This window comes from Pungitius pungitius, chromosome 9, assembly GCF_949316345.1.
Source record: "Pungitius pungitius chromosome 9, fPunPun2.1, whole genome shotgun sequence".
Taxonomy (NCBI): Eukaryota; Metazoa; Chordata; class Actinopteri; order Perciformes; family Gasterosteidae; genus Pungitius; species Pungitius pungitius.
This window is the reverse complement of record NC_084908.1, coordinates 20033907-20058155: the sequence shown is the minus strand read 5'-3', so window position 1 is coordinate 20058155 and position 24249 is coordinate 20033907. Positions and strand designations below refer to the sequence as shown.

Sequence of the window (24249 nt, the reverse complement as noted above, 5' to 3'; positions counted from 1 at the left end):
GACTCACTGACAGGTGTTTTACTTATAAAGATATATCTAAAGTCTCAATAACAACCCAAAATCACATGTTTTGTTCAAAGTTTATTTCCATTCACGCAGAAAGCAGAGAAAATAAAAAATGTTTTGTTCAAAAGCACCAGTCAGCGGATTTTAAACAACGGATCCCAACGTTCCAGCTCTTCAGTGCAGAAAGCTTCTCACATTATTAAACCATAAACCAGGGTGTGAAGATTGAGCGCCGCTTCTTCTCGTCTCCTGCCGCCCCTCAGACGTTCATCGACAGCATCAGGAACTGTGAGAACAAACACACGGGGCCCCAGATATCAACATCTGCGTTCAGAGCATTAGGAGAGGAGCCCAGGGTTGAGCAGAGAGGACCACGTGGGGGACGTGAAGCTGCTTTTACCTGCATGATGTTCATGTTCACTCGCCCCCGTTGGGACGTGTCCAGAACCTGGAAGGCTCCTGATGAAGAGGACGGGTTTCAGTCAGTGGCAAATAACTCTCTTCAAATGATTGATATGTCTCTAAATATCTATTAGAGATAAATGCTTTACTTATTTAGCTCTGGAAATGAAAAAAGGATTGTGTTGTCTTAAAAAATAGTAATTCTATTTAAATTCTTTATTACGTAGTGAACATGTTAATTGATTTCAAATGCTTAAATTTAATTTAAATATAAGTTTCTATTCTTGCACTCATTTAATTAATGATCCATCTGTTGTTTTATTTTATCATCTGGAAAATGCAAATCAACTTTTAATTGCTCAGATTTGATTTTCCTCCTGTTTTTTTCTTCACTGTTAATCTCAAATCTCAAAACACGAGGTTTATCTCACGTTGAACAGTTCATCCAACTGTCACATAAAGGTTCATTCGACGCGCGGAGCCCTGACTCGTCACCGGTAACCGACGGTTACGGCGGTTGTCGGGGGTTACTGCGGTTATGGCGCAGCTGATGACGTACTGAACATGTTCTCCAGGCGCACGATGCAGGTGAGGTAGTCGTCGAAGTCGATGTCGTATTTGTCGTCGGCGAACCTCAAGCAGATGAGCTGCAGCAGCCGGTTGTCCAGCTGCATTCCTTCACGGGTTCACACACAAAACGCCGAAATCAGTCAAAGCGCGGCGGCTCGGGGGTCGTTCCCAAACATGGCGAGCGCTTCGGGGGGGGGGGGGGGAATCGCACGCGCCGACGCTCACCTGCGGCTTTGAGAGCGCTGCGCAGCTCGTAGGACGACATCTTCCCCGAGCGGTCGGTGTCAAAGGCCAAGAAGAGCATCTGGAAGCACAGGAACCAGCAGATGATTCACAGCAATGGAAAACAACGATAGGTAGAATTAGGAGGTTCTTCTACTTTTTACTAAACTCAACTAAACATTTTTGTTTGTTGAAATAAATGACTTTTTATCTGTGACAGTTGGTACTTGATAGTACTTCTTCCACCTGATTCCCACTTTTAAACGATAAATCAAAACGTACGATCCACTTCTTCATCTTTTCCCAGAAGACCTTGAACTCCTGGAACTCCAGCTGGCCCGTGTTGTCCACCTGGTGCTCTGTCAAGGACAAACACCTTCCAAAAGCACCCGGCTCTCCGTCGTGTTAAAATCACCAGTTTTTGTCCCGTTGCTTCACCAACTTATTGAAGGAGAAGCACGATTACTGATGTAGCCTGAGATCACAGGTTCATGTGGGAGGATACGTCCATCAGGTTGATGATACTGTGGCAGGTGCTCAGACTCAGGCCGTCAAATTTGATCTCCTTTCCTGAAAGAGGAAGAGATTTGGAACAGTTTTAGCTGTAAAACATGGAAACAAACGTACAGAAACTTGTACAAGTAAGCTGCCTAAAGTAAGATTATTAGTGGCCTAAAGTAAAGCCTCTTCTGTGCTTTTTTATCCAATGACACAAGGTTTGAGGTGTTTTTGTCTCGTGGCATCTTGAAATGGATCAAAATCCATTCATCAAAGCCTACAGTCGCAGAGATTGCGTCGGCATGAATGCACGAAACTGAAGGGACGGACAGCGAGCGCGAGACTTACGTCTGCTGAGGACGCCGTTGAGCATCTGGTGCAGCTCCCTGACGGAGATCGCCTGGTCCTGGAGACAGAGGTGGGATCCAAGTCCACTTAGTTCATACAAACCCACAGTGTTTGTCCTTAAAGTGCTGGTACACCAGCAATACCATTGTTGTACATTGGTAAATTGTGTTATTGAAACTTATGTCCACTTGATGAATGCAAGGTCAGTATTCTCTCCATTTTAGCTCCGTTTTGGGTCCCCACCTCCTTTTTTGGGGGGGAATTGTTTTTCTGTCTAGCTGCACTAAATGCTCTTGTGTCTTCATGCTGTTTGCTGCTGAGCAGGTGTACTATTTGAATTAATTAATTTTGTTTATTTAGTTTGGTTCTCAAAGACTCATTTTGCGATGGGTCGACTCCATAATTTTGCTTCCGCAGGTCTGAGGTCTGCAGTAAAAAGAATGTGCAGATGTTACAGAAATACAGCTGAAGTAAATGCTGTGTGAATACAAGTGAACATTAAATGCAATAAAAAGCTCGGCGGAGAAAATGGTTCTTAAAAAGTGTCAAATCTGAAGAAGAAGTCAACTTGGACGATCGGGTGTTAAATGAAACGCTTTTCTTCAACTATTGGGCGTCTATTTTTCTGACTATGCTCTGCTCATCATGAGGATCGATGCACGCAGACAGATGTTTTCCTCACGTCTCCGGCCAGCTGCTCGAACAGCCTCCTCAGGCCTTTCTCCTCGTCAGACTCGTCCTCCGGAGCGGAGGGGGGGGGCGGCTGGTGGGAACAACAACACAGCGGCGTCAGTACGAGCCGTACGAGGGAAGGGGGGGGTGGGGGGGGTCATTGATCGTGTGGGCTACTCACATCTGGGAGGTCAGCGTCGACGTTGCTCCCCATCTCGCTGTGGAGCAGAAACACGGGTTGAGACGTTTGGCGTTTTCTGTATTCTAGGATGAATCAGACTGAGGGGAACGTGCACGCGAGTCCTCCGGGTCACTCACATGGCCTCGGCCTTCTTCTCCGAGAAGACCCTGATGATGAAGTCGGCCTCGTGGTGCGGCTGGAAGGTGGTCGGGACCAGCAGGTAGCTGCCGGGAGGCAGCGTGAAGCGCTCCGATATCTCCCGCACGTTGATGTAGGTCCTGCTGCGAGCTTTGGACGGGTTGTAGCGGAAGAAATCTTTCCCCAGTTGGTCCTCGTCCTCCGGAGCCTGAACGGAGAAGGACGAGAGGTTAATTCGGCTCGTTCTGACTGGACGGGTTCAACAGTGTGAGCACGCACAATGTGGCAGGCCGAGAGGTCGAGATGATCGACTGGTAAAACATGGGCCCTCGGGGTCCATCTAGTTGCTGTTCTGGAGCTTTCTGTCAGATCAACTGATCTTCTGCAGCAGATGGACTTCACTCCGCCGGTAGATTGTAGTTTTAAAAGCATTTTAAAGCCTTTCAGGCTTTAACGTGGGAAGGTCCAGAATGGACTTTGAACTCAAATTTTAAGAGGTTACTCTTAAATCTAGAAGCGGTGTGACCTTTCTGACCAAAGCTTCTGATCAACTGTATCTTAATTAAAACGAGGAGTGTCTCTCTCTGACCTCGTACACGGCGAAGCCGATGGTCTCCATGTCCATGCCCTCCTTCCTCAGCTTCCTCCTGTTCTTCTGCATGAGAGCGATCACCACGCTGCACACGTCGTCGTCGTCGTCGGCGTCCTCCAGCTTCAGCTTGAACTGCGGGTTGGTCCAGAAGGTGTCTGCGCGTCGGAGGTCCACAGACGTGAGCGCCAACAAAGAGGCAACCGATCGACCGAGAAGAGAACGCTGGTGGAATCAGACGATCTAAAGGAACATTAAAAGGTCCAGCGAGGTTCAGGTTCCTTTCTCACCGATGAAGTTCCTGCAGCCCCCGGCGGTGGAGCCTCGGATCCAGTTCCCCTCGAACATGCTGACCTCCCACTTGTGCTTGGTGTCGTTGGTCAGGTCGTCCGGGGTCATGTTGCAGATCTCCACCTTGTCGTAGTTCTTCTTGAAGTCGCTAAACTCCATCCTGGTGTGAGGGATCATCAAGGTGAACGCGACAGAATAACCACGGTGTGGGAGTCACTGCTACATTCAGTCTGATCTCCTCAGCGAGCAACAGATGCAGTGTATTAATGATGATTAATGATGATCAAGATCTTGCACCCTGGTGAGAAGACTCATGACGTGGACTCACCAGAATTCCCCGTCGTCTGATTGCTGCAGGAGGCGACTTTTATCAGCAGCAGTGACATAATTCCACTCTCTGGATCTGAAACACACCCGAGAAGAAACGATCCGTCACGACCTCAGAGCGCGGATATCAGGTGCTTTACAAGCATGAGAGCAGGAGGTCCTTTGATGGAGCGATGAAGGACCAACAGAAATATGATGGACAGAAAACATCTACAACGAGTGCAGGTAGGACGGGAGGGTTTTGTGCTTCATGCTCACTCGTCACTCCAGGGCCCGTTCCACTCCACCTGACCCCAGGGGTTCCTCACCCGGATCAGCTGGACCGTCTTACCTCGGACGTTCACCTGAAATGTCAGGAGATGCAACCAGATTAAAGCTTAAAAAAAAGCACACGGAAGTTCCTTCATGTGCAAGCAGGTGTGAACTCGGGAGCAGGTGAATCCAGCCTCACCTCCTCCAGGCCCGTGATGGAGTAGGCGTGACCCTTCACCAGGCCCGTGGTGGTCTTGGCCTCAGACTCGGCAGAGCTGGTGATCTGAGGGAAACCAAGACGGGGTTTTTAACCAGAGGAACTCAGCTTCACGTACTAAACCTCCTTGAGGTACCAAAGGTCTTTACATCGATGGAGCATCCCATCATGGAGCCTCTGTCCAGAGCCTTCTTCATGATGGAGAACAGGTTTTCCGGAGAGTTCTTGGTCTCGTAATTTTCCCCGACCCCGCCGGTGAAATCCTCCATGGCCTCCATGGTGCTGCCGCCCTTCAGGGACTCGTAGCTGCCGTGCAGTCTGAAGGAAACGGGCGGGGGGGGGGGGGGGGGGGGGAGGGAGACAACAACTCAACGCAGGGCTCACACAGCGACGCCACAGAGGCCAGATCTAAGGAGCCCTCACTTGGCGTAGGCCTTCTCCAGCAGGGCGCTCCAGAACTCGTCGTTGGAGGCGGAGTGCAGCATGATGAGCTTGTTCCTGACCACCGGCAGCCTGTCGTCCACCACCACGTCCAGCCACTGGTTGTGACTCCAGAACTGAGGGACAGACGGACGGAGGCCGTGAGTGTGACGCTCCAATCACAGCAAAATGATGTCGAGATTTTAAAAAGTGGACGAATTTGGTGCATTTGGTTCTTTTGTGTCGATTTGTTTTACTATAATCGGGCGAGGCGCCTTTCAATCAAGCCAACAAGCCCCCTGAAAACCAACAATAGAGGAACTTCATCCGATGAAGCTGCAGCCAATCACCTGGAAGTGGAAGATGCCGGCGTATCTGCGGTCAAAGTCCTGGTCCTGGGGGACGACCCGGGCCAGGGCCTCTTGTTTGAGGGTCAAGGACGCGATGGCCGCCAGTAGCCAGCAGTCACCTGTAAACAGGTGCACCATGGGTAAGTGAGTGAAACACGCGCACACGTGGCCACACACAGTCCACTGGGGGGGGGGGGGGCGGGGGGGGGGTTTGGGGACCAACCGAGCTGCCCTTGGCAGATGTCCGTCTTGTCTGCGCCGCCCACGATGAACTTCGGGTCTTTGCAGATCTCCTGGAGGGAAAGCGGAGAGGAACAGGTCGGTTTATTTTAAGGAGAGAGAGAGAGAGAGAGAGAGAGAGAGAGAGAGAGAGAGAGAGAGAGAGGGGGGGGGGGGGGGGGGGGGTCGAGTGCCTCCCCCCGAGAGGGCGCAGCTCGCATTCCGCGCGTGTTCACCCGCCCGCGTGGAACGCGGCGGCGCCGAAAGATCTGCTTCCGAAACAACGCCCCGGAGAGAAATGCAGAGGTGACGCGTGGGTTTGCATGTGAGGACGACAGGTGAGGATGACAGGTGAGGATGACAGGTGAGGACGACAGGTGAGGATGACAGGTGACGATGACAGGTGAGGATGACAGGTGAGGATGACAGGTGAAACCTCCGCAGAGACAATGAGGGGCTTGGATTTGAATCCCAGACCCAAACCTGGAGGTTTCACTGCGTTCTCCTGCACGTGGGGGGGTGGGGGGGGTGAAGTCTGCTCCACGCACTCGGCTCTATTTGCACAGTTTTCTCGCTGAACTGGTTTCGCGGCTTCAGGACGGGATGTAAAACGCTGAGGTGAACTTTGCTTTGTATTCGTCCAAAGCAAATCAACGAGGACTCACGGCAGTTTGGACCAGAATCTTACGTTTGTGAGCCAGGGCCGGGTCTAGGCAGGGGCCCCCTCAAATAAATGTTGTGCCCCCTCAAACTAAATCCCCCAAAATATATTACATTTCATATATGGAGCACAATGCCCCCTCAAGATTTGTGGCTGCCCCCTCATACATGCCTGTCTAGACCCGGGCCTGTTTGTGACACCAGTCGGTCCCGTTAAGACTCTCCCACGTGATGAAGAACAAATATTAAAGCGGGTCTCACCCACGGCAGAACATTTCATCACAGGATCACTGGGAAACCACAACTTTTCATTCATTTCAAAAACTTAATTGCAGAGATTTGAACCCATTCGGACCCTGTTCCTGTCATTCATTCATTCATCCCCCCCCCCGTCGTACCTTGGGCCTCTTCCATTGGATGTCGACAGGGACGCTCTCGCTGTAGTACAGCGAGGAGCTGGCGGCGGGGAAGTCCTGGTCCTCGAACAGAACCCCCTTCTGCAGGCACTCGTTCCTCAGCTCCTCGAAGGACTTCCCGTCGGACTGCGTGTTCACGGCCCCGTTGGGGTCGGCGCCGGAGCCCCGGCCCGACAGGGTGGACTGCAGGGGCATCTTCTGCGGGAGGAAGGAGGCTCGGTGCGGCGCTGGGGGAAGGAGACGCGGAGGTGCTGTGTGATGGAGGGAGAGCAGGTGTGTGATGCAGGGACGAGCCCGTCGGGTCGGTAGGTGTTGGGTCCACACCCTCCTGAAGGAAACCGGTTAGTCCTCCTGTGGCAGTGACCTCGCCCAGCTGACTCTCTCTCTCTAAGAAGTCATTCCTTGTGCTTTGAATCGATTCATATTAAACGTCTTCATGTGGCGTCCTGATTCCAATCTGCATCTCTGATTGGGAACTTTGGCCTTTTAACCTCTGTCTGTAATATAATAAAGTGTATTTAGTTATCCAAACATACGTTGTACCTCTGACCCATAGGGATCTTTAAATACATGTTTAATCCAACCTGTAATATATATTTTTCTCCAAACCTGTTTATGTAACCTGTACCATGTTTAGAAACTTTAGTTTCCCACATTAAGATTGAGAAAAGTTGAAATTCCGAAAACTGAAAATGCATTTTCTACTTTTTGAATGATGAATTAGATTCATGCTGCGAGGTAACGACAACCTTGCATTAATCATTAGGGGACTTTTATTTATTGCACACAACGCAGGACAAAAGAAGTTCAGCATCTTCATGCTTGATTCTTGGGTCAAATGTTGCGTCTTTACGAGGTTTTTGAAGTAAAGACAAACACAAAATCCCTCAAATGAGGAGTCAATAAACCTCAAAGACTCACAAACCCAACTCCAGGACGCACAAAGGCACCACAAAGAGACTCTGAGCGTCCTCCGTCTCCTTCCTGCTCCGTCAGTGTGTGTGGGGGGGGGGGGGGGCGTGTGCAGAGTCGGGGAGTGCCTCCGTCGCCTCTGCTGCACCTTGACCCCACCCACTGTGCTGTCGACATTCCTGCAGCACCGTCACTGGATTCTCCACATTGCTCCATCCGAGTGTGTACTTACACTGTGTGTACACACACACACACACACACACACACACACACACACACACCGGTTTAACCACATCGGGGTGTTTTTTTTTATTTTTTAAACGAAGCAGAATCACAAACCTGGACAAGAGAAGCATTAGTTTAAATAAATTCTGTTATTTATTTTGTGTTGTTTTGAGCGACAGGAGGCAACAAAAGGTCACTGACAAACACAAAGGACAAACTTCCCCGCTGGATTTATGAAGAAAATATGAAAAACAACTATATAAAACCAAAATACAATCACACTCTGGATGTATGAAATCAGCTTCTAGTCAGTACGCTGTAGCCCTCGTTACGCTCAACCTGAATGTCAACTCTTGGTAGCCAAAATATTACAAAAATACATAGTCTATGTACACAAACATTGCACAGTTCATGCCACTCGCAGAAAAGTGCTGAAAACAAAAATACAGCCTTTGATTCTTAGAAATCTGCAGGAGGAGGCTATTTACACTTCTGGTTTCCACCTTTTGAGACATCGTAAAAATCGCCTGAACATCAAAGTCCCGTCACTCCCGTGAGGGCTCCTGGTGTGGATGTGAACCCGGATGGAAGCCGACGTGTGATCCGACCACGGGGAGCTTTAGAGGAGCAGTCTGAGCGCTTTGAGCCTGCGTGTCGTGGTTCTCAGACGAGGAGCCGGCGAGAAACCGGACCAACCTGAATCTGTGCCTGTAGTCCTTCAAAATACACATCTGTACCTTCTCTAGCAGCTGGAGGTACAGCCTGAACCAACCAGTGCTGCCGTTCCTCCAATCTTCATGGACCAAACGCCATTTACAAATAAACGCTTTACATTTTTTGGCCAAATTATTTCCCAACTGTCAAGTTCAAAAAGCCAGCATTTAGTTTCTGGTCAGATTTGTGTTTATTTCAGGCTTTATTTTCTGATTTAATTTAAGGTCGTTGTGCGTCTGTTATGTCAGCACTAAAGGGAGGTGGTGTGTGTGTATACGTGTAATCTCTCTCACACACACACACACACACACACACACACACACACAATGTTGTGTTATTCTCAGCTCAGAAAATACACTTTTTCGTCTCCTATTTGGGTAAAACTGATCTTTACAGATTCAAATTTTGTGTTTTCACTCAACAGGAAGAATTGTTTCTAAACGGTCACATGCTGCTGCTGATGATGAAGATGATGATGATGATGGATCCTGTGCGTGGCAGCAGAGTAAACGGTTTGGGACCTCCAAGGCACCAGAAGCACGACGTCACACTGAGGAAACACTTAATACTGACGCTTTGGTAACTAGACAGCACCAGTGTGGAACATCTGGGCCCGTTGAAGGGAAGCAGACTCCTCTACGCCAACAACAAAAACGAAGCTCCGACCTTCGACCTCTCGGAAGATAACTGAATGGCGAAAGCGACTGGCGGCGGCGCTGAGGGCTACGGCTCGGCCTTCTCCTGGGCCGTCCCCGTCACCAGCAGCAGGTTGCACGCCATGAACTGCACGTTCAGCACGCCGCTGCTGTTCCCCGTGTACAGCCCCACCAGCTCGCCGGACGAGCCGTCGGCCGGCGCCGCCCCGCGCGAGTTCCGGATGTCCCACACCCGGACCGAGTTGTCCGCGGAGGACGACGCCACCAGGCTGCTGTCCGGGCTGAAGGACAGGCTGGTGACGCTGTCCGTGTGTCCCCGCAGGTCTTTGGACAACGTGCCCGACGCCAGGTCCCACAGCTTCACCCGCTGGTCCTCGCCGGCGGACGCCAGGTACTTGCCGTCGGGCGAGAAGGCCAGCGACAGCACGGGCCCGCGGTGGCCGGTGAAGAGGCGGACCGACGCCCCCTGCTGGGTGCTCCACAGCCGCACCGTCTTGTCCGTGGAGCCGGTGGCCAGGTAGCTGGAGTTGGGGTGGAACTTGACGCAGTCGACGTCGGCGAGGTGCCCGGCGTAGAGGCGCAGCGGGTAGGTGCGGGAGAAGGTCCACAGGCGGGCCGTCCGGTCGTGGGAGCCGCTGGCGAAGTAGAGGCTGCAGGGGCTGACGTCCACGTCCCACACCGGGTAGGCGTGGCCGCGGTACAGCGCCGTGTTGGTGAAGCTGCCCAGGTCCCAGTAGCGGATGGTGGTGTCCTCGGAGCAGGACAGCAGGCCGGAGCTGTCCGTCAGGAAGGCGGCGCGGAACACGGGGCCGCTGTGGCCCCGCAGCGTCTTGATCTCGCTGCCGGAGCCGTCCTCTTCGTCGGCCTGAGCGGAAACAAAGGATGAGACTTTGACCAGATGTGACGGATGGGAACAGCACTGCAGTGAAGGGAATCCCGTTTGTTTGTTATTGGGCAGCATCGAACATCCTGTTCATTAGAGGTCATTTCCTTATTCACTACGTTGGTAACGTCAGAAATGTTTTCAGCCAAGAAAACCAAATGCAACCACATTTAGAAGATTTGCTTTGGTAAGAGCTGATAGCAGAGAATCTTTTTGGTCATTTAACAAAGTGAAACAAGGAATGAAAGTTTTCATCTTTGGCCATCAGAGAAAATCTGACATAAAAAAAAAGTCACCATCAGGGTAAACTCTCTTTTACAGGCGTCCCTTCGGCCCACTCACCTCCTCCTCCAGCACGTCACAGGCCAGGTGGATGAGCGACACGTCCGCCCGGTGCGCTCGGGCCTTGAGCTTCCGGGGCCGGAGGCTCCACAGCTTCACCGTGGAGCTGTCGAAGCCGGCGGCCAGCAGCCGGCTGTCGGCCGAGACCTCGGCGGCGTTCAGCGTCTGCTCCGTGTGGTGGAAGGCGTAGAAGCACACGGTGGTGAGCGTGGGGGGGCCCTCGCGGACCTTCTTGATGCAGTCCTGCAGGGCCTCCAGGGCCGCCTCGCTCTGCGGGACCCCCGCGGGGACCTCCACCCCCTCGCCGCCCGCCGCCGCCGCCGCCCCGTCCGCCCCCGGCCAGGAGGAGGCGGGGTTCAGGGCGCCGGCGCCTCCGTACAGCTCGTAGTCCGTGCGCCTGGAGGCGGTCACCTCCACCTGCAGGTGCGTGCTCAGGGCCCGGCAGAGGCCGCTGTTGTCCTCGCTCTGCAGGTAACGCAGCAGGTAGCTGTAGGCCGGCTCCGTCAGGTGCACCACGTACTTGTGCTCCAGGAACGCACTCAGCTTGGGGTTGGCCGCCACGTCCTGCGCGGTGAGGACGTGGCGGAGCTGCTCTATGGTGGCGCGCTGCTCGCCGTCCTGGAGAAAGGCGCCGTGGAAGCGACTGTAGAAGCCGTCTACCGCCCCCTTCAGGCCGCAGTGCACCAGGTCCAGGTGGAGGTAGACGAAGAGCGGGTACAGAATGCTGCTCACCTCCTTCGCCCAGGAAATGTCCGTCTCTGATTAACGGGAAATGAGAAGCAGCGTGAGGGTGGAACCCGAGGAGGACTTGTAACGGATGGTTTGGTGGAGGAACCTTTACAAAACAGCCTCGGGCAGACATTTAAAACTGTTTTAATGAAGAGGTGCAGCAGGAATCGTGGGGTACCTGACAGGAAGGAGCGCAGCCGTGAGTACTGAGTCTCGTACTGCTGAGGCTCAGACTGGCACGGGGCAGCAGAGACGATGTTGGCACAGCCCGACTCCGTCTGCACTGCTCAGGGGGAGATGGAGAGGCAGAAGTAAGCATCGGCACAAAGCCCGGCCCGATACACAACACGATGATTCACATTTCAATTCTGAACAATGGACGAAATCAAGTCTTCCAAACTATCGAGCAAACGCACACGTGACACATGTCATCCTCCTCGTCAGCTCACCTGTGAGACTCGCGGCCATCTCCTCCGCCGACTGGAAGAGCTTGGCTCCTTTCAGGGAGCCATCGGTGTCCACGTACTGCCTCCGCTTCAGGTACTGAGCGACGGCATACTGGATCTGCTCAGTGCGAACCCGCTTCATGACCTGGATTTCGAAGCGAAAAAAAAAAGAAGAAAAAAAAGTGTCACACACCTGAGACGCTGCAGGGAGGAGAGAGGACACCTGGACATGACACCGCACTGGTCGGTTGGTCAGACGGCTTTTCTGGCCGGCGAAAGCCCGCAAAACCGCGGTGCGTGTCAGTCATCCTGCTTCGGAACCGATTCATCATCTCCATGGCAATATTAACCCTCCCGAGCATCTCACCAGCAACTTAGCAAACTAGCTAGCACAGGGGGGGGGGGGAAGCTAATGGTGTTTACTGAGGCATTAGACAGTAAATACGCCCCTTCTGACATTTCAAACATTTGTGGTGGCATGAAACAAAAGTGGAAGCACGAAGCAACGGTTTGGTAACGTGTAAATTCCCGTTTAAAGGCGGGCTGGTGTCCCCGCCGGAGGAGGAGGATGCCCGAGCCGAGCTAACTGGCTAACTTAGCGCCAGTGGCAGCGGGCCTGTCGGCTCCAAACTTTTAGCGGGATCGATGCGGTTCCGCAGCCCCGCCGGCTGGACGTCGGTACTCACTCACTGCATATCGTGCCGTTCCTTCTCTGTGCCGCGTTGCTGTACGCCAGCTAGTGGGGGGTTTAATGCTGACCGAGTTCCTAGCTGAAACTACGTTGCCGCTCCATCGTGGTCTTCCGCCCCCCCCGGTCAGCCTCCATCAAACCATGTTAGCTACATGTTAGCTAGCTAGCTTTCATCTCGAATGGCTAACAGCTGTCGGTGATCCACTCGTCGTCCTGGTTTGCCGTTGGAATCACAGGGTGAATGTAGCGACGATTAACTAGTGATGTCTGGATCGACTCAGCGTGAACCACACTCCAAACTTCTTTGCATAATTAAGGAGAATAAGCGACAGTGGAGGTAATTTCCTCACTAGCAAATAACATGAATGAAAATATCAATTTATTAGTGTCTCGCAGTTCCTACTGTCGGTCAGCTGACGGTGTATAAAGTAAAAGCCTCATCAAAAAATATGTGTTGATAGTTTGTGTTGATTAATTCGCCCAGTGGTGGAGTAACAGTAATTTTAGATAGCAAAGCTTTCACTAATGTGTTATTTAAATGAATGAATAATAAAATGGCGTATTTAAATCCAGTTGTGTTGTTTTTGTCTTCAATTTCCATTAAAAAAATATATATAATTCTGATGATTTTATGAAAATAAAAAAAAAAGCTTTTTTCAATGGGCGGGACTTACCGCTGACACAGTGATGACGCACAATTCGAGCGACTGCACCGCGCGTTGTTTGGAAGAAGCTGCCACACAGTGAGTGCTAGCGGTGTCAGTGCTGTTTCTTCACGGTTACGTTAGTACACGTTTCTCTGCTGTTGAGTCGTACGCGGTACCGCAGCAGGCATGTTTAGCCCCCGCTCCACCCCGAGCTCCGGCCGCCGGCCGCAGGGCAGGAACACCGGGAGGAAGAGCGTCTCCGGAGCGGCCGCCGGTCTGCTGTTCTCCCCGCGCAGGACGCCGCTGTCCGCCAGGTGAGTGAAAACACTAAGACTGGCAGTTCAGCTGTGTTTTTTACTTTTACTTAAAATCAACTGCCGTTTTTAGGCCTCCTGGTTGCATCTAAACGAGTCAAATAGAATATTCTGGTCCTTCCTTTATTGAGGTTAAAATGTATTTTTTTTAACATTGTACTCAACGTCACTTTTGGAGAAGGTTGTTTTTAGTGCTCTTGAAACGTCTCACTTCTGTTGCTCTTTCACCCGTTGATACTAATGACTGATAATATTAAACCCGTATAATAACATAGTGTATCACAACAGCACCAAAGCAGATAAAGCTCAGTAATCTTCATCAGATGTTCCTGAACTTCTCTCTCCGTTAGGTCAACACCCTCCAGACTGCAGACACATTCGGCTGCAGATTCCATCAACTACGACGTGCAACCCTTCGGCTCGTCGCTGCCCGTCAAAGTGATGGAGGCCCTGACGATGGCGGACGGTACACAACGCCTCCGGTTGTCGGTTGAAATTTAGTTCATCTTCCTGGCAGAGTTTTTTTTTTTCTTCTCCCACTGAATATCTCTGTGTGTGTTTGGGTCGGTCCCTCTAGTCGACGACCAGATCTCCGTGAAGGTGAATGAGAGCGGCTGGGCCTGGATGGTGTGCGGAGAGAGACTGATCATCTGGAAGATCTCCCAGACCGCCGTGGCCAAGGTGCGGGTGAAGATCCTCAAACTAAACTCTGTTTCTTTTTGACTGTTATCGGGCTCCAGGTGTCTTTCTGCCCGGCAACAGTTCTCCTCCTTTGGAACGAAGGAGAGGAAACGCTCACTGCTTCATGAGTAAAGTCTTGCGTTCATCTCCCGCAGCTGTCTGTGTGTAAGGAGCTGCAGCTGCCCGGCAGCGAGTACAGCTACACCGCCGACCTCGTGGCCGTGGCCTCCGCCGCCCCCCTGGAGTCGGCCCCCGTTCAGTCCATCTCCGTCCTGGCGGTGTCGGCGGAGGGAACCGCTCGCTTGTGGAGCAGCTTGGCCCAGGAGGGCAACTACACGGAGACGGACGTGGACCTGGGGGACCTCTGCAACTTCGTCGTCGCTGTCAATGTGAGTGAATCCGATTTAGTTTCAGTTTGAGGGTCAGCAGCTGCAGATTTTAACATGGACACCCCCCCCCCCCCCCTACTGTCAGGGTGGAAGCTTCGTACTGTCCTCCGTGAAGTGTCGTCTGTTGAGAGCGAGCGCCGACTCCTCGGGGAGGCTGCAGTGGCGGGCGCTGCAGCAGGGTCAGGGCGTGCTCTCCGGCATCGGGCGCCGCGTCTCCAGCCTGTTCGGGATGCTCTCGCCGCCAGCCAACGACACGGTGAGTGCTTTTAAAATAATTCTAATCTAGCAAGCAGATCTTGGAGACTGAAGTTAGTAATCACACAACCTGAATTACTGCTCTAAATTCCTCCTTAAATGTAGTATAAAGAGTTTGAATGTATGTCTCTTGGTAACGATTCATTAGTAACCAGATTAAATGGATGGAGTGAAATTCCCATGACATCAACAAGTCAAATGCTCCGACAAAAAACCCAATCTGTGCCTGCAGGACAGTAATTAACAGTAAATCATTTGACTAAATGTTTTATGTGTAACCATCTTAACTTTGTAGAGTAACTCAATCTCCCCAGAGAAGCAGAAAGTGTTATGAAAAGTCTAAATATATTAGTCCCTGAATGGATAATATAATGCTAATAAGTGTTTCTATGATATATGATACTTTTCATATACATATATATCATATTTTTGACTGTAGTTTAAATCCGTGTCCGTCTGCTGCAGCTCCACAGCCTGCTGTGGGTGGGCGGAGCCAGCTGCCTCTACACGCTGACCAGCTCCAGTCTGAGCAAGTGGGAGGTGGACGACAGCTGGGAGCATCAGATCCTCACCTGGGACGCCCAGCGCGCGCTGAGCGAGAGCATCGCCGACGCCATCTGGGTCAGTGCGAGAGGATTGTGAACGTGCACAAATACTGATGTCACACAGTGACAACACTCTGTGACAAAGTAAACGTTCTGCCTTCTAATTGTACTTAATCATCAGGAGGTAATTATCGATGCAGAAGCAGAGCCGTGTTAGTTAATACAGTACTAGAAATGATTACACACTATTGGTTCTTAGTACTTTTTTTAATTACCTTTTAATTACATTTTTTATTATTGATCCATCTGCCGTCCGTGTTCATGTCTTAACACCAGGGGTCAGAGAGCAACTACGAGGAGCTGAAGGAGGGAGCGAATGTGACGTACCTGGACATGAAGCTCAGCGAGTGAGTGTGTGTGTGTGTGTGTGCGCGTGTGTGTGTGTGCGCGCGTGTGTGTGTGCACCCACAACCTGCTTGTTTTACACTTGAGAATAAAACGGTTCTTTGTCTTTCTCAGAGCCGGCCTGGTGCTTTTGGCTGCCGCCTGGCACCCCTCAGACACCCCCTGCCTGGCTTACTTCTGCCTGGTCACCCTGCAGGACAACGGAGCCGCCATCTCCGAGCAGTTCACCGTGGAAGTCACCAAGTACAACCCTCCATTCCAGGTCAGTCTTCATCCTCATCCTCGCCCTGCAGAGGTGGATCCAGAGTCTTCTGTACTCTAATCTGCCGACGAATACAAATGGACATGTTTTCTATCTTTTGATGACTCCCCTCAACCTTCTCCGACGCCGTGAAGCACGAACCAAGCGTTTCCTGTTTCTTTTCTTCTCTCTCCCCCAACGACTGGTCTGTTGGTCTCTGGCTCCTCAGAGCGAGGAGGCCCTGCAGGCCACGCGGCTGCTGCTGCCGCGCTGCCCCGGCTCCACCGGCTCCACCGCCTTCCTGTACAACGAGGAGATGGTGTTCGCTTCCTCCACCTGCGCCGTCAGAGGAGGACTACCAGACGAGAAGATCAGCTTCAGCTCCCCCGGTGAGGATTAGTGCAACGATGCAGTTGGGTGATATTTTACACAAAGGGGAGTGATGGAGTGATGCTCAAGTCGTGAATTCAAGGGGAAATGTCTTTTAATTGTAAACTGCAGGCAATCACAATGCCGTTTTATTAAAAACCAGGTGACGGTGTCCGTGGTGGAGGCTGCTGCGCCGACCTGCCCGTCTTCTTCTCCCAGAACAGCGGGCTGGTGGCGGTGGTGGCGCGGCAGAGCGCCTCCATCCTGCCGGAGACGATGGAGGACTCGCTGTTCGCTTCGCTGGCCGCGACGCCGGAGGTGAAACCACGCACGCAACAGAAATACATAAATATATATATTTATATAATGTACTTCACACGGTGTGAAAATGTGACGATGCGTACGATGTTCTGACGTTTCTGGTGTTAATTTCCCGTCTGTTTGGAGGTTTCCGTGATGGAGACGCCCACCAGAGCGGAGCCGGTGGCTCAGGAGGACAAAACCAAACTCCTGAAGGCGGCTTTCCTGCAGTTCTGCCGGTACGTCGATGAAAATCCCACAAAATCCCGTCACAAGCCTGTGATTCTTTGAATAATGATCTCCTTGACCTCCCTGCGTCAGTAACGACCTGGTGGGGGCTCAGACGGTCACAGACGAGCTCTTCCCCCCCGACGGCGACGGGGAGGAGGGGGCCGAGCTGGACGACGTGGTGACCAGAATCGACCTGGACCTGGTGGACGACTATCCGGCCTCCGACCCCCGCTGGGCCGAGTCCGTCCCCGACGGTGAGGGGGGGGGTCCAAATGACCTCAAGAAATAACAATTCAATTTCAAGGTTCCTCCCGGTATCTGACCGTATTTCCAAAAGATTATTTTGCTTAAAGGAATCACATTCCATAAAGAAGACTGAAATGCACAAAATAGACGGGTTTTTGTGAAGGTGCTTGAACATCTCATTTGAACTTTTTCTGTCTTTTATTCCACGTTAAAATAACGTTTCTGTTTCTGCAGAGAGCGCCGGCTTTCCTCTCACCTCCCTCATCATCCTCCACCAGCTGGAGGACAAGATGAAGGCCCACGTCTGCTTCATGGACTTCCTGCTGCAGGTGCACACACACACACACACACACACAAAGATTAACCATTTGATGCAGCAGATAAAATGTCTTTGTTGTTGTCAAGACCTTCATTTCCCACAATGCATTGGTTAAATTTGGGGGGTGTTTTGCAGCTGTTGGCGCTGTAGAGTTGTGTCAAAGTGTCAAACGTCTTCATCCAAAACCAGCGCTGACCCAAGCGATGTCACATGAGGGCTTTTCTCAGATCTTTGCGATGTAACCAACAAGAAATTTAACTTGAGATCATGTGACCCCCCCGCCCCCTCCAGGCGGGTCTGCTGGACCGCCTCGGCCGCGTGACGGTGCGCTCGTCTCCCATGGCGACGCGCCTGCTGCTGTGCGAACACGCCGAGAAGCTGCAGGCGGCGATGGCGCTGAAGAGCCACCACACCAAGCGCGGCGAGCTGGTGAACCGGGCCATCGGCCTGGCGCTGCAGAGGAACAACGGCGCCGTCCCGCCCAGCCTCACGGCCGCCGACGTCTTCTTCAGGGAGGTGGGTGTCCGGGCAGAGTTGATGATGGAGGAGGAGGAGGAGGGGAACTGAACGGTTGGTGTCTTTGTTTTGCGGTGCGAAGGTGTCTCAGATCTCCTCGGTGTTGGATTGTCTGCTGGACGAGGAGGAGCGGAGTCTGAAGGAGAACCCGGTGGACTCGGTGCAGTGGGCCGAGGGGGTTCTCACCGTCAACGCCATCCTGAAGGTAAGCGCACGGGTGTGCATGTGACCCGAGGGGGGAGCAAACCAAAGAGAGCAGTTTAAGGATTCACGCCGTTGTTACAACTATTCTCAAAATGTGGAAAATGTGGTTTTATACGTTTTTGGAAATGGTTGCTCAACTATTATTAGGATCTGTTGCAACTTGTAAACCCCTCTAGTAACTGTGTGTGTGTGTGTGTGTGCGTGTGCGTGTGCGTGTGTGTGTGTGTAGGACATGCTGCAGGCTGCTACTCAGTACAGGGAGACGAAGGCCTTCATGTACAGAGAGAGCTCCGCTGTGGAGCCGGAGTACGTCCCGTGGACCGGTGCGTCTTTACGTCTTCATCATAAATATGCGTTTCACGTTTTGTTCTCTCCAACGTGCTGATGAAGACCACCGGATGAAATCCTGACGTTGCCTCATGCCGTCTCTCCCGCAGCGTCGGGCGCCGTCGGCGGCGTCCGCGCCATCATCGCCCGCCAGCACGACATCGTGCTGCGCTCGGTGTACCCGCACGCCGACTCGGAGCTGCGCGCCGCCCTCTGCGAGCAGCTGGCGGCGCTGCTGGACGTCTACCTCGGCGGCTACGTGGCCCAGCTGACCTCGCTGCAGCAGCAGAGGCCCCTGGGGGCCCAGCAGGAGCGCTACAACAGCCTGGAGATGGAGTACAGCCAGCGGCGCTCCGAGCTGCTGGCCCCCCTGTGTGAGTGTGCTGATGGGAGCGGTGCAAGCGCCTTAAAAAAACTACTTTTTATTTTAGTTTTTGCAAACACATCATAACAACGTCAGTTTTAGCAAAGTTTTTCTGTTAAATAAAACATTTGCATAAAGCAAGCCGATGCACTTTTCCATGTTGATGAGAGCATTAAAATGAAGGGACATTTAGAATGAATTTAAAAATTCGATTAATTGAGTTAACTGTGACATAGATGTGATTAATCGATTACAAATCAGCACTCTATACTTCACACTCAAACACATGTTAACTTGAATCTTATTCATTAGATTATTACCATCATTGTAGTGCAAGTTAAGTAAACGTTTTACCACATCACGAAAATACGAAATATAGAATAGACAGATTGAAAATGCTTTTTTTTGTTAATTCAATGTGAATCGCACACCTTGGACGACTTCACTCAAACAGACGTCTTTGACAGCGTCATGTGACTCGCACAGAAAATAAATCTAATATTTCATTTTGTGTATGAAAAAAAAATCAGAATTCAAGTTGTTGAATAGACGGAAACTAATGAGTTCAATGAGACATTTAAAGTCTTTATTGGAGAAACCAATAATCGAATAAAACCTGTCGACATCCAGTCTTTGTGTCTCTGGGGAGGTTTCATGTTCCAAGGTGTGTTGCACCTGGTGTCAGACTGTGCGCTCGTTGTTGTGTGTGTGTTGCAGTGGAACTGGGTCAGTACCAGTGGGTGGCGGCGCTGGCTGAGAAGTACTGTGACTTCGACATCCTGGTCCAGATGTGCGAGCAGACCGACAACCAGAGCCGCCTGCAGCACTACTTGACCAAGTTCGCAGACCAGGTAACCAGAAAAGAGTCTGCGCTCGGAGGATGAGAGGCGATCATATGAGTCATTTCCTCATAGACGTCTATGGGAGCAGAGGAGTCGCCCCCTGCTGGTCACTACACAGAAGTAGAGTCATTTCCTCATAGACGTCTATGGGAGCAGAGGAGTCGCCCCCTGCTGGTCACTACACAGAATGACTCTTCTCAGAACAGGAAGTTGTACTGACGTTTCTAATAGAGAAGCGTCCTGTGTTCAAAGCTTTTATTGAATTGCATTTATTTTTGGACTGTGAGTAAACCCGAAAGTTTATAATAGAAGAAGTGAACACAACTTGATTTGTTCTGCTTTCACTTTTTGGAGCCTTCTCGAACAGGCCGCTCGGCTCACTTCCTCTTTGTGCCACTTCCCGCCGCAGAACTTTGCTGACTTCCTGTTCCGCTGGTACATGGAGAAGGGGAAGAGGGGGAAGCTGCTCTCCCAGCCGGCCGCTCAGCACCAGCAGCTGGCCAGCTTCCTGCAGTCGCACCAGCACCTGAGCTGGCTGCACCACATCCACGTGCACGACTACTGCAGCGTACGCCGCGCGCACACTACCACATCCTCCCATCTGTCAACGCTAAAAGGACACACATCCGTCCTTCCTCTTTTACACTTCCTCTAGAACCCATGTTTTACTTTCTTCTTTCCTCCCTTTGCCGTTTCTTCTTTTTCTCTCATCTTTCTCACCCTTCCTCCCTTCTTCAGTCTTCATCGTTCCTGTTTTTTTCCTTTCATCCTAGTTTCCTTCTCTGCTCCCTTATCTTTTAGTTTCCTTCCTTCTGTCTATCTGTTCTACTTTTTTCTTTGTACTATCTTTTTTCATATTTACTTTATGCTTTTTCTTTCCTTCCTTTCTTCCTCCCTTCTATCTATTATATGTATCTTCCTCCATGTCTTCCCTCCCATTTGCCTTTGTTTATCTTATTTTGTTTGTTTTCGTTCAAGTTTACCCCTTCCTTCCTTCCTTCCTTCCTTCCTTATTTCCTTCCTTCCTTCCTGTCATTGCGTACAATCACCACGATGTAGAACAGAGGAAATAAAATCAGTTTCCTTCCACTTTCAGCGGAGTTGTTGACGTTCACAACACACACACACACACACACGCACATGCACACACACACCTTCCATCCTGTTTCCGGTAATCAAAACCACACACACACACACACACACACACGTGCACAGAAAGCCAAACCTCTCCGGTTTCAAATGTGTATTTTTCACTTCTTACTTTTGAGTAAGTAAAAAGTAAGAAACACTGTCAGCTGCAAATAAAAAAGCTGTTATTGACCTTCAGCCTTTTTATCTTTAGAATTATTTATGTGAGACATAAAAAATAAAATCTTCCACACTTAAATTGAACATGTTCTAAATCTACTAATCAATTAAAAGGATTTTGAAAAATGTTTTTTTAGAAAGAAATATTGGTTTTCATATTCATAATATTTTTCAATGAATTACATCTGTTGTTCTTCGTATGACGTTCTGTGACCGACGTGTTCTTTTACATCCAAAGAGTAAAGAGTGACGCGCTGTGTCCCCGCAGGCCAACCGCACGCTGTACAGCCAGGCCAACGCCGAGACGCGTTACTTCGTGAAGAAGAAGACGCTGCTGGCCCTCAGCAAGCTGACGGTGCTCGCATCCGACCTGCCGGAGGAGCAGCTCCACCAGCAGGTCGACGGTAAGAGAAGGCTGCGCTCGCTTTGACGTCTCCGATCTGGATGGAAACTGGAAACAGTTGTATTTACGTAGACTTGAAACTAGAGATTGAGTCCATGAAATGTTTACTGAGGGAATAGAGTTTTAGTCATTTCCTCATAGACGTCTATGGGAGCAGAGGAGTCGCCCCCTGATGGTCACTACACAGAAGTAGAGTCATTTCCTCATAGACGTCTATGGGAGCAGAGGAGTCGCCCCCTGATGGTCACTACACAGAAGTAGAGTCATTTCCTCATAGACGTCTATGGGAGCAGAGGAGTCGCCCCCTGATGGTCACTACACAGAAGTAGAGTCATTTCCTCATAGACGTCTATGGGAGCAGAGGAGTCGCCCCCTGCTGGTCACTACACAGAAGTAGAGTCATTTCCTCATAGACGTCTATGGGAGCAGAGGAGTCGCCCCCTGCTGGTCACTACACAGAAGTAGAGTCATTTCCTCATAGACGTCTATGGGAGCAGAGGAGTCGCCCCCTGCTGGTCACTACACAGAAGTAGAGTCATTTCCTCATAGACGTCTATGGGAGCAGAGGAGTCGCCCCCTGCTGGTCACTACACAGAAGTAGAGTCATTTCCTCATAGACGTCTATGGGAGCAGAGGAGTCGCCCCCTGCTGGTCACTACACAGAAGTAGAGTCATTTCCACATAGACGTCTATGGGAGCAGAGGAGTCGCCCCCTGATGGTCACTACACAGAAGTAGAGTCATTTCCTCATAGACGTCTATGGGAGCAGAGGAGTCGCCCCCTGCTGGTCACTACACAGAAGTAGAGTCATTTCCTCATAGACGTCTATGGGAGCAGAGGAGTCGCCCCCTGCTGGTCACTACACAGAAGTAGAGTCATTTCCTCATAGACGTCTATGGGAGCAGAGGAGTCGCCCCCTGCTGGTCTCTACACAGAAGTAGAGTCATTTCCTTATAGACGTCTATGGGAGCAGAGGAGTCGCCCCCTGCTGGTCACTACACAGAAGTAGAGTCATTTCCTCATAGACGTCTATGGGAGCAGAGGAGTCGCCCCCTGCTGGTCTCTACACAGAATGCAGCTTAAACACATTTTCTCAACCTGGTTTCAACCAGAGAGAATCAGCGTGACGTTTTTCTGTCCAATCAGAAATCTTGGAGCAGGAGCGCTTCCTGCTGCATCAGGAGACTCTTCCCCGGCAGCTTCTGGAGGACAAGCAGCAGAACCCCGACACGATGCCGCTGCTCAGCGCTCACAACCTCATACAGGTGCTCCTTCTCCATCAAACTACACATTCCTGTTCCCTTCTCTTTTTATTCTTTAGCACCGTGAGCCCAGCGGCCATGTTCACAGATCTGTGACCTTTTTAAAGTCACAATTAAAGATATTTGCAAGAAACCGTAGGACCAAACAATCTGCGCGACGGGTTTCCAAAAACACTATTTCCCGTTTTTACGCGGACATTTCTGCTGCCACATGGGAAACGGTCGCGTTACAAATGAGCGTTTTCCTCCTCCTCAGCTGTACATCTGCGACGACAACAGGCGAGCCAACGAGTACGACTTCAAAAAGGCTCTGGACCTGCTGGAGTACATCGACGAGGTGACCCTCCCGAGTTCCTCCCGCCTGCTGGGGGTCCGCCGGCTGTCGGGAAGACGACCCGCGTGACCTCTGCGTGCTTTTGTGTTGCAGGAGGAAGCCGGGGACACCGACTCGCTGAAGTGCGAGATCTTCGGCAAAGCGCTCCGAAGAGACGAGTAAGATCCGTCCGATTGGGAGGCTGAACTTTTAGAGTGCTCACAAGCGCTGTACGTTGTTGTTGTTGTTGTTGATGATGTCGCTGCTGCGTGTCTCGCAGCTGGTTCTCGGATGACGGGACCGACGACCCCCTGGAAGCCGCCAAGGACAGCATCTTTGTGAAGATCCTCCTCAAACTCATCCAGGAAGGTGCGAGACGCTCCCTAACTAGCGTGTAGCCTTCCAGCTAACCTACCCCCAGCGCACAGAGCCCCTCTGCGCTAATGAATGAGGGACAAAATGCGTATTTCAACATTTGCTGCTTGGAAACATTTAGTTCTGAGGAGCTTCATTTGTCTGAAATATGAACGTTTTCTGTTTTTGGCTCTGTGTCCCTCAGGAGTCTCTCTGCAGACGTACCTGCCTGACGTTAAAGAGCTGCTGGAGCTGGACGACCTCAGCGGTTTGAAATCAAAACCTTATTTTGAATTTGTCCTCCGAGCGAATTATGAACATTACCTGGAAGTCCAGATGTGACCAAGTGGCGCCGCCTTTTGCACTTCAGCTTTTATTCGCCTTCTAATAGCTTTCAATATTTGTTGGAGTTTTTCTCTTTTCTCAATAAATGTTTTTCTGTATCTAGACTGCTGTGTTTTGTTTATATATTTATTTATAGAAACACAGTTCAGTATTGCTCTATTCAGAGTGCAGGTAGTTAAAACTACAACTGAGACTGAAGTAATGTTTTAAATCAATGATCCAATCAGTGATGGATATGAAATGTTTATCCTCAGAAGAAAACCGGTCCTACATCCAGAATGTTCTAAAGTAGAAACTTTTTCAATACACATAATGACAAAAAAACCCCCTCTCAGCTCACAGAATCCGCTTCAAGTAAAGAGACATCTGTAGGAAGTATCCGGTATGCGGATATATTTATAAATCGACAGGGTTAACACCTTGGTTTTGTTATGCTAAAGAGTTTGAGACAGGCAACGAGGTCCCAGACCTGAAGGGAACTCAAGGTGCTTACAACAGATGTTTGATTAGATCTAAGACTACGTCCGAAGAGATTCACACCGTCTCCTTCCTCCACACAGCGGTGTTATGCAAAGATAGTTCCCACACAGCTGGTGTCTTGGAACTTCCTCAGAATTAAAGTCATGACGGGTTTTAGATATTAATCTAATAAAACATTATGGCATCATTATATTTTGCCATTACAGCATGAGG

At 50.8% G+C, this 24249-nt stretch overlaps 3 protein-coding genes across 4 annotated transcripts; 1 reads left to right on the top strand and 2 right to left on the bottom strand.

Moving 5' to 3' along the window:
• Positions 1–69: 69 nt before the first annotated feature.
• capn9 (calpain 9) lies at positions 70–7069 on the bottom strand. The gene is made up of 20 exons (XM_037471942.2): positions 6761–7069; positions 5707–5776; positions 5484–5602; positions 5137–5270; positions 4863–5031; positions 4696–4779; positions 4503–4588; positions 4246–4320; positions 3917–4077; positions 3627–3784; positions 3037–3245; positions 2900–2936; positions 2729–2809; positions 2047–2104; positions 1706–1770; positions 1483–1551; positions 1204–1282; positions 968–1084; positions 407–465; positions 70–292 (listed from the first exon to the last, which is right to left on the bottom strand). Exons 1-20 carry the CDS (start codon positions 6971–6973, stop codon positions 266–268), a joined length of 2070 nt encoding a protein of 689 aa, XP_037327839.2. The 5' UTR covers positions 6974–7069; the 3' UTR covers positions 70–265.
• A 976-nt stretch (positions 7070–8045) lies between these two features.
• taf5l (TAF5-like RNA polymerase II, p300/CBP-associated factor (PCAF)-associated factor) lies at positions 8046–12979 on the bottom strand. Of its 2 annotated transcripts, none has more exons than XM_037471972.2 (5): positions 12372–12979; positions 11689–11830; positions 11418–11522; positions 10511–11268; positions 8046–10150 (listed from the first exon to the last, which is right to left on the bottom strand). In XM_037471972.2, exons 2-5 carry the CDS (start codon positions 11825–11827, stop codon positions 9353–9355), a joined length of 1800 nt encoding a protein of 599 aa, XP_037327869.2. In that variant the 5' UTR covers positions 11828–11830; positions 12372–12979; the 3' UTR covers positions 8046–9352. The 2 variants fall into 2 exon arrangements, with proteins under 2 accessions (XP_037327869.2, XP_037327870.2); XM_037471973.2 differs by having other exon boundaries at positions 12376–12978.
• Positions 11842–23660, top strand: nup133 (nucleoporin 133). The gene is made up of 26 exons (XM_062564373.1): positions 11842–11928; positions 13062–13337; positions 13688–13803; positions 13915–14018; positions 14174–14407; positions 14493–14663; positions 15128–15283; positions 15544–15614; positions 15727–15874; positions 16083–16242; positions 16386–16540; positions 16670–16761; positions 16844–17007; positions 17234–17328; positions 17610–17834; positions 17917–18039; positions 18268–18361; positions 18476–18739; positions 19447–19580; positions 19981–20139; positions 21148–21283; positions 22429–22547; positions 22801–22881; positions 22972–23036; positions 23138–23226; positions 23417–23660. The coding sequence occupies exons 2-26, from the start codon at positions 13210–13212 to the stop codon at positions 23551–23553; spliced, it is 3420 nt and encodes a 1139-aa protein (XP_062420357.1). The 5' UTR covers positions 11842–11928; positions 13062–13209; the 3' UTR covers positions 23554–23660.
• Positions 23661–24249: the final 589 nt, after the last annotated feature.